At 29.1% G+C, this 12,318-nt stretch overlaps 3 protein-coding genes across 3 annotated transcripts; 1 reads left to right on the top strand and 2 right to left on the bottom strand.

The window, feature by feature from the left end:
- The first annotated feature begins 1,500 nt into the window (after positions 1 to 1,500).
- Chro.80080 (ribosomal protein L23a) lies at positions 1,501 to 1,713 on the top strand. Its single annotated transcript, XM_661359.1, has 1 exon — positions 1,501 to 1,713. One exon carries the CDS (start codon positions 1,501 to 1,503, stop codon positions 1,711 to 1,713), a length of 213 nt encoding a protein of 70 aa, XP_666451.1.
- Positions 1,714 to 5,587: 3,874 nt separating this feature from the next.
- Positions 5,588 to 8,623, bottom strand: Chro.80081 (hypothetical protein). Its single annotated transcript, XM_661358.1, has 1 exon — positions 5,588 to 8,623. The coding sequence occupies one exon, from the start codon at positions 8,621 to 8,623 to the stop codon at positions 5,588 to 5,590; it is 3,036 nt and encodes a 1,011-aa protein (XP_666450.1).
- Positions 8,624 to 9,647: 1,024 nt separating this feature from the next.
- Positions 9,648 to 11,972, bottom strand: Chro.80087 (hypothetical protein). The annotated part of the gene is made up of 1 exon (XM_661357.1): positions 9,648 to 11,972. One exon carries the CDS (start codon positions 11,970 to 11,972, stop codon positions 9,648 to 9,650), a length of 2,325 nt encoding a protein of 774 aa, XP_666449.1.
- Between the last annotated feature and the right edge of the window lie 346 nt (positions 11,973 to 12,318).

The raw sequence follows: 12,318 nt of genomic DNA, 5'->3' as shown, positions 1-12,318 counted from the left end.
CCACTGCGCTGAGAGGGGGCCGGGTGTGATATCATCCCCCTACGCGCCCTTTGGAACACGAAATCAGGCCCCTTAAAATGAATAATCCATTTAATACAAGAACAAATTCTGGAGATAATAATTCATCATCAAAAAATTTATCTGAAGAGATTGATTATGGAGCTCAACACAAAGAAATTACTCAAACAATTCAATATTGTTCAGAAATTATCAAAAAGAGAAAGGTTTGACTAAATGTATTAAAAAATCAATTTTACTATAGATTTATTAGTATTAAGTGTGTTTCCACATGCATAAAAAAACATTCTACTTGAAATAACTGAACAAAATATTAGATTACTAGAATTAATATTCATTTATTTATTTATTGGTTGAGAATTAGGTTAGCTTACTACATTAATTCATATTTCTTATTATTAAATTTGTTCTAAAAAAATTACATTAATACATGCGCCCGCCTTTTTCTAGAATTTTTTTTTCAATTAAATAAAATTAAAAGAAAAGTATCGGTGAGTGCCCGCCAAAAGGAGACGCCCATTTAGAAAAAAAATAATGAACAATAAAATAGTAAAAGAAGGGGCGGGCGGTGCTGTCTCAATAATAAATAATATATTAAAAATGCAAATAAATAATAAATAAATAATATAGTAATTAAAAAAAAAATATGAATAAAAAATTTGTCAAGATTGAAATTTAATTTTTTGTTCAGCTTGAAGAGAACAAGTTTTCTTTCTTTAAAAAAAAAAAAAGAGTAGAAATTAAATTCACAATAAACAAATAAGAATCAAGGTTTGATTTGTTTATTTAATAGAAAATCTTTTTGAGTATTTTTTATATTAATTATTATCAAGAAGAAAATGTCTGCAAAGAAAGGTAAGTTATTTTTTATAAATAATATATTTTGGTTGGTTGGCTAGTTGTATTATTGAATGATTGGTTGGTTGGTTGGTTGGTTAATTTCACCTATAAATCATCCATATTTGGTATATGATTCATCTATCTATCAATGAAAGTAATTATAATTTACTTATATAATATATATTCTTTTTCTTTTTATAACGTCTATTTTAATCATATTCAATAAAAATAGACTAATAATAGAATGAGAATAAATGTCAGATTATTATTTTAAGGTAAACTGATAAAATATACATTATATGTTTATGTGATTTATAGTTGAAAATCAGTCTATTAATCCAGATAATATTATTACAACACAACCAACCTATTCGATTTTGATCATATTTATTAATATTATTTATAGGTAATACAAAAGCATCATCTACATCTGCAACTAAGGCAAATGCTAAGAAGACTGCTCAAGCAGTAAAGAACTCTAAAAGATCTTCAACAACAAAGATCAGAACAAGAGTTCAATTTTACAGACCAAAGACTTTGAAATTACAAAGAAATCCAAAGTATGAGAGGAAATCCATTAAGACACAAAAGAGTTTGGACTGTTATGATATTATTAAGAGGCCAATTACTACAGAATCTGCAATGAAGATGGTTGAAACTTTGAATACTATTGTATTTTTAGTTAATGAAAGAGCTAATAAGACTCAGATTAAGTATGCTGTTAACAAACTTTATGATGTTAAGGTTGCTAATGTTAATACTGTTAATACATTTGGGGATGGAAAAAAGGCATTTGTAAAGCTTTCCCCTGATGTTGAGGCTGTTGATGTAGCAAGCAGAATTGGAATTATTTAAATTAGTAGAGAGAGGATCATATATTTCTTTTTCTTTTTTTTTTTTCTTCTTGTTTTATTTGGTAGGGATTTTGAATCTATTTATTATTAGTTGCAATGTTATTATTGTATTCTTTGGAATATTTATTCATACTCTAGGTAATATTATTGAGAGGAAATGGAAACGGAAATAAATGGCACTACAAATACAAAAACGAAATTGCAAAAATATATAATATCTGTAAACCTCAATTTATTATTAAATAAGATAAGAACATTTTCTTTTTTCTATTATTAAAACTCTAAAAGTAGTAACATACTTTAATTAATTAAAATCAATTATTACTAATGTAATATATATTATAAAAAAAAAAAAAAAAGGAAATATGTAATATTAAAAAAATTATCACGATTAATTACAATAAACGAGCGATCTTTATTTCTATTTACCTTAGTTTTGTTGAAACATCTAATTTTACTTAAATTTAAGTACCTATTTCTATTATTTAAGGCCTATATCTCACGCAAGCAAGGGAAAACACCATTAAAAATAGGGAACATGTGGAATCTTTGCTCTCTCTTTCTCACTATCTCACACCCTTCCCTTTATAAATGAAAGTATTAATACTGAAAAGTAAATCTCACTTTTAATCAATATTCAAAACTTTACATTTTTTCGAAATAAAAATAAGCATACAATTTACATGTATATTTATTATATAAAATATATTTTATATACATGCAAAAAAAAAAGAGAAAGCCCGCCCATTCACACATTTTGTTTAGATAACCCACTCCGGATATTGACTTACTCTTGGAATTGAGGAAAATAAAGGAGTTTTTTTTGTTTTTATTCTTCTTTTTTTTTAAATAGATTAACCAAGTAAATGGGCTTAGTCGATTATTATCACTTTTTTATGATCTTAAGTTTTGTGTACAATAATTAACCAAAGCTGCTAAGGCAGCTACTACTTTCTCCATGTTATTGATATTTTTCTGATTAACTTGAGAGGAATTGCATATAAAACAATTATTACACATTCCTCCACTAATGCTACTCACTTTTTGATTTGTAACTAAACATTTTCCAGATCCTCTTACAAATTTATCTAATGATTTTAAATTGGTTAAATCTGCTTCTGAAGCTTTAAGTAAGAGTTTCATAAGTTCTAAAACTTCTTTTTTGCAATCATCTTTGACTGAGAGTGAGTATTTTTCGATGGTTTTTATAGAGATTTTTGATATATCCATATTTTTTGTATCTAATGTTCCATTTGAATCAAACCTTAATTGGACTTGTTGGCCACCTGACGAAGTAGATATTTGTGGCTTTGGTTGTGGGTATGACGGTGGTTTTTGGTATGGTGGTGGTATTTGTGGCTTCGGTTGTGGGTATGACGGTGGTTTTTGGTATGGTGGTGGTATTTGTGGCTTCGGTTGTGGGTATGACGGTGGTTTTTGATATGGTGGTGGCATTTCTGGCTTTGGTTGTGGGTATGACGGTGGTTTTCGATATGGTGGTGGCATTTCTGGCTTTGATGGTGGGTATGACGGTGGTTTTTGTGCTAATGGATCATCCGAAGGCATTAATCCTAGATTTGATTTTCCGATACCATCTTCCAGCAATCTGATTAGTTCTGACCTACTACGATTTACAGAATCAAATAATTCTTGTAAACTTTTAGTATCACCGCTCAAAGAAACATATTCTAAGTATTTTTCATAAACCTCTTTATCATTTGTCAAGTCTTCAACAGCTGATCTTTTTTTTCTTTTGATTTTGGTTCCCGACAAAATAGGTACTTTTGGTCTAACAGCAGGATCTGGCATTCCGTTTTTTTTTGTTAATGTGCCAAATGAAGATAGTATGTTTTTAATAGAAGCTGGTGTTTTTCTCTTCTTTTCCCTTGATTCTCGATGATTCTTTGCAATGGCTTCTTCCAAAGCTTCCAAAAGAGCTTCCTTACTATCATTTCCAGGCATTTGTATGAAGTCAGCCAAATTTAAAGGTGAATTAGAAGGTGAGACTGACTCTACATATTCTAAATACTTTTCTGTAACTTCCTCATCAACTTGCATGTAGTCGTATCCGGAACCAACGCCCCAGCCTCCCTCAGCTCCTCCGACTGCACCTCCCTCAGCTCCTCCGACTGCACCTCCCTCAGCTCCTCCGACTGCACCTTCCTCAGCTCCTCCGACTGCACCTTCCTCAGCTCCTCCGACTGCACCTTCCTCAGCTCCTCCGACTGCACCTTCCTCAGCTCCTCCAGTTGCACCTCCCTCAGCTCCCCCAGTTGCACCTCCCTCAGCTCCCCCAGTTGCACCTCCCTCAGCTCCTCCAGTTGCACCTCCCTCAGCTCCTCCAGTTGCACCTCCCTCAGCTCCTCCACCACCTGCTAAACTTTGGCTATATTCACCCAGCATACTTAATAAAGTAGCTTTGTTATAGCCTGAAGCCTTAATCAACTCTTCCAAACTTAAAGAATTTCCTTGTACAATAGACATGTATGCAGCATAAGCCAATAAAACTTCTTCATCACTTTTAAGCGTGCTAAGTAAATCTATTCCACCTTCTGCTCCTTCACCACCTCCACTAGTTGTGCTAAATAAATTTTGGATAAGCTCACGCATTAAATTTAATAAGTAATCCTTATCATAATTTGAAATTTCAATCAAATGTTTCAAATCTGAAGGATTTTCGACAGAAGAAGAATATAAATTATAAATTTCTATAATTTCTTTATCTGCTAAAAGAACTTCAGCTAAATCAAGAACTTGTTCAGCATTATCTTCTCGTTTCTTTTGTTCAGAAGGACCAACTGTTGATTGAGTTCCATTTTTTAAGTTTTCGATAAACATTTTTAAATATTCAGCTATGTCATATTTTTCTTCCTTAGCTAAACCCTTAATCTCTTCCAAACTTAAAGCCGACTCATCCTTAGTTAAACTTAAATAAACTCCATATAAATTCATTACTTCTTCATCATCTTCATCATCTTCATTTGTTCCTTCTCCTGCTCCCGCTACACCTCCTTCTATTCCGCCTGCTGATACAGGCTCATCATGTTGATAATTTTCATCTAAACTATGCTTGAAAAATTGTTTCATTTTATTATTAAACTGAACAATTTCATCTCTAGTCACTTCCATACTTGATGTAAGATTTCCCAAAGCACTTAAAATACGATTGTATAAACTATAATTAACATATTTTAGTTTGACAAATTCCTTGCATATATCAAATAATATTTTATTTCTGCGAATTGCTGCTTTGTGTACCAAAATTTCTTTCTTTAAAGCTTTAACTTCTTTTAGCTTAATAATAGCTTTGTTTTTCAGTTTTTCTTTTAAGCTAATTAATTTATTCCATTGTTCTCTTAAAGTACTTTCTATTTGTGTTAGATTCAAATCATTACAAATAAGTGGAAAATTTCCCAAATCAAGTAATGATGGATGTATTAACTTTTTAATTGACAATTCTTCTCCAGAAAGATCAGAAATATGTTCCCAAGATGATCTATATTTATTCTTTTCTTTACATTTTTTCAAAAGATCATTTAATTTTTCCAAAATATCTAAAAGGAGATTTGAAAGTAAATTTTTTTTTAATAAGCTTTCTCTGTAACAATAACTTTTATTATTTGCTTCGCCAATAGAAGAATTTAACCTAACCAATAATTCCGAAATTGTTGAAATTCTTCGATTAATTAGTAATAGCAACTCTAAATTACATCCTTCTAAATATTTTACTGCATATTCCACTTCCTTTGGTAATAAAAGCGACCTTAATTCTTCAGCTAAAGATTGAATATTTCTGTTTAAATCGCATCTTAAAAGTGTTATTAAATTTAAATGATCTAAAATTACATTTTCTGGAGAAGCCTCAATTAATACATTTATTGGATAATTTCCTTCATCACCATCTCCTCCGCCAGATCCACTTGGAACTGTTGGTTTATTTGGAACTGCTGGTTTGTTTGGAGCTGCTGGTTTACTTGGAGTTGCTGGTTTACTTGGAACTGCTGGTTTACTTGGAGTTGCTGGTTTACTTGGAGTTGCTGGTTTACTTGGAGTTGCTGGTTTACTTGGAACTGCTGGTTTACTTGGAACTGCTGGTTTACTTGGAACTGCTGGTTTAACCTTGGAAACGCTGGTAATACTGGTACACCTCCTGGTATTCTACTTGGTCTTCCTGATGATCCAGGCCAAGCTGGAATTGTTGGTTTCCCTGGGGTTCCTGGTCCTAGTACAGGTCCTGGTCCTGCTCCTGGTCTAGGTCCTGCTCCTGGTCCTGGTCCTGGTCCTGGTCCTGGTCCTGGTCCTGGTCCTGGTCCTGGTCCTGGTCCTGGTCCTGGTCCTGGTCCTGGTCCTGGTCCTGCTCCAGGTCCTGGTCTTGGCTCTAGTTCTACAGATTCTTCAGAATCAAATAATGAAGAATCATCCACTGAAGAAACATCAGTTAAAGGAGGAACAAACCCTCCAGAAAGAGTTGAGAAAGAGCAACTCTGTGTTGGAGTAAATCTAGGACTCATAATATTAACTGGTACAAAGAAACCATGACCACTAGCACTTTTATAAGAACTTGGAGATTTCAATTCACTCGTAAGTTTATACAACTCAAGCAAAAGCTTCAAAAACTCAGCAGAAAATATATACTTTTGAGCTTTAAACATGCTATTACTACTCAAGAAACTTGTATGTTGCAAACCCGTATCAGCTGAACTACTTATATTTTTCTTTTCTACATTCAACCCAGAAATAGTTCGTGCATCTAAAATCTTCTTTAACAACTTCTCAAGAAATTTAACCAACTTATTAATATTCGGAGTCAAAATAGAAAAGTCTTCATAAATGAATGAAGAAACTAATCCCATAGTTAATTGATATATAGACAAATCTTTCAATTCTGATCCTCTTGTAGTTGTACTTCCATCCAAAAATTGAATTGCTGTCTCCAATAATTCTTCATATTCTAACTTTGCTTTACAATTATTTATAGCTTTAAGAATTTCTTCTAATAAATCAGGAATAAAACTTAACAAAACTGTATAATTATTTGCATTTTTTTTATCAAGTTTTTTCCCATTTTCCAATATCACTCCTAATTGCAAATATCTATAATATAATAATGCCAATACCAAATTGTGACACTTTTGACTACCTTCCACCAACTTTGTGTCATTATTCACTAACTGAGTAAGTGTATTCTTATCAATTGATTTAACTTTTATATTAAACTTCATGGGTGGTTTAATCTCTTTTATTTTTACCATATGCATTGTTAAAAGAGCTGTTAACAAACTTAATTGAAATTTTAATGAAAAAAATTGTAAATTATATTGCTCTCTCGATTCAGGATTTTGAATTTGTTTCAATTTGTTTAATATATATTCAAAAGTTTTTAAAAGTTGCAAAATTCTTTCTAGTATCATTAAAATCATATTAGTAGTAAGATTTTTTGCAAGATTTGTTTGATTTGATGTTGAAAACCATCCAAATAATACTTTAAGTGAAGATAAATCACCTGTTTCGTAATAATCTCTTGGTAATCTTGATACAACTGGAAACAAATTTTCATCAAAATTAAGATTCAAATTTTCATTATTTACAGTAAATCTTAATTCAACACATTTTCTATATATAAATTGTAAAACTGGTTGAATTTGGCTGTATATCGCCCTAAACCTAATAAATTTATCATTTTCCACAGTAACTCCTGTTGAAGTTGTTTCTGTTTGACCATTTAAATTTTCCAATAATTTATTTAATGGTATTTTATTAAATTCCTTAAATTTTTCCAATTCTTTTTTAAGCATTTCAAAACTAATTTCTTGACATATTTGAGGTAAAGCCGTTGCTGTAAAACTATTTCTCTTTTCATCATACAAGCAAAGCATCTGCAAAACTTCAGTAAATAATATGGATTTGTTTAATATAGCTAAAGTATTTTTAAGTATCATAATTCTCTGATCTAAGAAATTATCAGTATTTTTTAAATAATTCAAAATATTCTTTTCAGCTTCTAATTGATTTAGAATTACTGTTCTTTTGTGAAAATGTGACTTTAAAGTCTTTTGAATCCTTTCAATTTGGATTTGAAATGAATCATTCAAACATTTTTTAAAATCAAAATTAATTAAAGCTTCCAATACTTCTGAAATTGAAGTTAATAATTTATCTGTAAACAAAATAAGAGTTTTTGGCTGAAAATAACTAATTACCAAATTTTTAGGATCAAGTTTTCTTTCTTTTTGAGTTTGAATATATAGTTCGTGTTTATTCATAGGTAATCTAGTTGCATCCTTTAATCTTTGAAGTCGTCGTTTTTCTCTAGCATGAGCCTTTTGCTTACGTCTCATTTGCAAATTATCTAGATCTTGTTGTGATCTACCAGAATAAGGACTCGTAAATGGTCTATACATAACATCTTCATTAGCTACTTTTCCAGTAAGAATATCCTTTCTATATTTGCATTTATCAAGCTTAAGTTGATATTTAACGATCTTAGAAGCAAGCTCTTTCATTTGTAAGTGCAACCTTTTAATGGCATTAGCTCTTTTATCACATACTTCGCATCTATTTCCTTTTTGTTTTTTAATATTAGGATTATGGCACGCATGACTATCATAATTGCTTTTAAGAGTTTTGGAATTATCTTTAATTTTATTAAATTCACCAGTCAATTTTTCGATTTTTGATTCCAATTGAGCTATTAAAATTCCTATTTCATTTAACGGAATATTGCTTAAAATCCAATGTGTGATTTCATCTTCTATTGTTAATTTAGAATTCTGGCTAAATCCTGGAAAATTTAAATAACATAACTCACTTATAATGATATTGGATTGATTATTAAGAAAGATACCATTTTCCTTATAATTTGCCAAAAATACAATTAACAAAAAAATTACAAAATTTAACCATGTATTCATAATTAAAGATTTAATCTATGATTGCTATTATTTTTTTCTTGTCTTGTGTAAACTTGTATAATCTTTTATTTTATATACTCAATTATGTTCTGAAATATCCTATATTCAATTTAAAATAATGTAACAAAAATTTACCAAGATCCGATTAAAATATCTTTCTTTGAATAAGAATGAACTGTTGTTATTATTATTAAACCCCTGAGAAAAAAAAAAAATGAATAAATGATCTTTTATTCTGAGCTACCCTCTTATAATATATATTGCTATACGTAAATATATAACTAAAATTATTGAATTGATTTTTCACCAAATGAAAAATTGAATAACCCCAATTATAACAATAATTCTGTTACTTTAATTTAAAAAGTAGTACTGGTAACTACAGATTTAAAAATAAACCATATAAACCAGTAAAAAAAGAAAACCCCATATAAATATAAAGCTTATTATATATATGCGTAAAATTTTGATCAATATTATTCAATATTTATTTAAAAAAAAAAAAAAAAAGAAATGAAGTAACTATTTTGTTCTTGTACTTGTTATAATATTTAAAATATTCTCAAATAATAATCTTAAATCATTTCTTCTCCCTTTAAATTTGACATGGAAAAAGGCTTTTTGTTTTTTTCTTTACTATTATTTTGAGATTCATAATTTTAGGATTACGCAATCAAACTTAGGCGGCACATTTCAAGATATAATATATTACATGTAATTTAATCTTTAAATTGCCCCACAATTTGAAAATTAAACTTTGAGAACTTCCCACCACTTGGATATATTTAATTAATTTAGAAAATACTTTTAAGTCAATAAGTGATTTTAGATTGGTTGATACCGCATGTTTTTTGTTTTTTCTTTTTTAAAATAATAATAATAGTTATTATTATTGTTAATGTTATAAATGATGGTTTTGTGTTGTTATATATTTTCTATGATCTCATTTCTCATTTTCAACTTTATTTCCTATTTCTCTTCATTTTCCATTTTTCTTTATTTCTTTTCCTATTTCAGCTCAAATTTAATTTTCTTCTAGAAAACTAAGTAACATTTGAATCAAAAATTCCTTATCAAATCCTGAAGATTCGATCAATTGTATTAAAGTGAGTGGTTCTTCATTTAATGACAAATATAATGAATACAAATTTTGAACTTCTGGATCATTTAAAAAGAACGAGTATTCGCTATTTTCTTGATTTGTTTGAGAACTAATATCATTTATTGGCTTTGACTGAATTGTTGGTGAATTAGGTCCTTCAGTTCCTTCTGTATAAATATCAGACAATAATAGAATAGATGGACTATTAAAGCCACTGGCCTCACCATATGCAGGTGGAGGGGTGGGGGCAGAGGTAGGGGTAGGGGCAGGGGCAGGGGTATAGACAGCTCCAGCACCAGTGGTAGGAGTTCCAGGACTGGGAGTAAGGCTAGGGCTAGGGCCGATATTACCGCCAGGACTAGTGCCAATACCAGCACCAGAAGCTCCAAGAGAAAATACTTGAGAAATTCTTGAATTGAACTGGCTGATTTGAAGATCACTAATGAATAAGGAACTAAATAAATTTTCTAAAACATCAAATATATCAATTGTAATCTTTGAATTTAGTTGAAAATAATTTAAAAATTCTTCACAAATGGCTGTTAATTGTTCATTTCTAATTATTGCTGAACCGATTATTTCTTTTTCTAATTCTAAGTGAAATATTGTACTTGAACTTTTAAAATTAGCATTTTTTCCATCTCTATTTTGAATGAATAATTTAGTCTTTTCTACCATATTTTCAAGTCTTTCAATCTTTAATTTCTGAAAAGAAATAAATTTTTTGACTTCTTCTATATTAATTAAAAAACAATCTTTTGGTATATTTTTATCTTGTTGGAAAAAACTGAATAATAAGCTTTGTATATTTTCTTTAAAGTTTTTAAGATTTGGAATATGTAACCAAGGATACTTAAATTTGTTTAATTCTTGGCATTTAACCAAATATGATTTTAATTTAGAAACCAAATTTCTCAATGTTTCAAATAGTAATTCATAATTAACAGAATTATAGTCACTTTTATTATTATTGAATTTCAAAATTTGAATTAGTAAATACTCAATTGTTGAAATTCTGGTATTTATTAAATATAAAAGATTTAAATCACATCCTGTTAAAAACTTGAAAGCTTTTTCTAATATTTCTGGTAACAATAAATTTGATAATTCTTTGATAAACATTTCTAAATAATTCATCAAATTATAATTCATTAATGTTTTCAAATCCAATTTGTCCAATACATGTTGCTCAGGTCCTAATTCTGGCATTACTGTCAAAATTGGAAATTCAGCCTTTTTAGCTTCATCGCCAGCTTCTAATTTTACCTCTGCTTTTATTTCAGCTCCTGTTCCTGTTTCCGCTTCTTTTGTTTTTGTTCCTGTTTCTGTTTCTGCTCCTGTTTTTGTTCCTGTTTCTGTTTCTGTTCCTGTTTCTGTTCCTGTTTCCGCTCCTTTTGTTCCTGTTTCTGTTCCTATCCCTATTCCTACCCCTATTCCTACCCCAAATCCTTCAAAACCAAACCTTTCATTCTCATCAACTAAGTCATCAATGTACATCCCAACACTCATTTCTGTCCTTGAAATCAAATCTCCACTCTCTAAATCAAATAATTGTGAATAATCTCCTGAACTAACAAGATTATCAAAACCAAACAACTCTAAATTTGAAAGAAATCCATCTTCTAATGGATAACTTGGAAAGTCAAATTCCATCAAAGTTGGATGAAATTCCCAACCTACAACTCCAGTTGTTATTATTTCTTGCTTTTTATTTAATTGAGATTTTAATATATAAAAAATACCAAATTTAAAACAAAACTTTATTATACTTAAATAAAGACTCAAAATTGATGATAAATTTTTTGCTTCTATTAATTCTTCATTTTTTAATCCTTTCTTTAAATTCTCTATCTCTTTAATCTTTTGAACTAATTCCTTAATAAAACTTATTTTACAACTTTCTGGCTTAATCTTATCATTACCAATAAATCTATGTAATAAATGACTTCCATCTATTGTTAAATTTTCTTGAAATAATCCATAACCCCATCTTTCTTGCTTTAAAATATCATTAATACTTTTATTTACTATTAAATTCACCCCTTCTTTTTTAAATGGATCATATTTTTTTATTATACCTAATCCATTCTCACCTTCTACTCTTAATATACAAGCATATATTGCTTCACAAAAATATTCTAAAGCTAAAGAATAACCAATAAGAATTAAAAATTCTTCATAATAATTATATTCTAAACTTGAATCTATTCCATTCGAATATTTATTCAAAAAATTACTTAAAATCATATTAAATTCTTCTGATAATTTACCATATTTTAATAATAAACTTAAATAATTTGTCTCCAAACATGAATTTATATGACCAAATAAATCAAAATTTGATGTTAATTCAAAGAAAACTGATGTTATTTCATTCTTATTTAATAATAATCCTTTTATTATTCTTGTTGTAAAATATTGTGGAGAAGGTAATTTTAATATTTTTGTCAATAATTCATTATCATCATCTTTTTTTATTATCTCAATCACATTTTCACATCTTCTTATAATATCTTCAATAATTAAAATTAATACAATTAATATATCTTTTAACCTATAATGTAATCTTTTTGTAATCGTAATTCATTTTCAT

This window comes from Cryptosporidium hominis (genome assembly GCF_000006425.1).
Source record: "Cryptosporidium hominis TU502 chromosome 8 CHRO018026, whole genome shotgun sequence".
Taxonomy (NCBI): domain Eukaryota; phylum Apicomplexa; class Conoidasida; order Eucoccidiorida; family Cryptosporidiidae; genus Cryptosporidium; species Cryptosporidium hominis.
The sequence above is the reverse complement of the archived record's forward strand: the minus strand, read 5'-3'. Positions and strand labels throughout refer to the sequence as shown.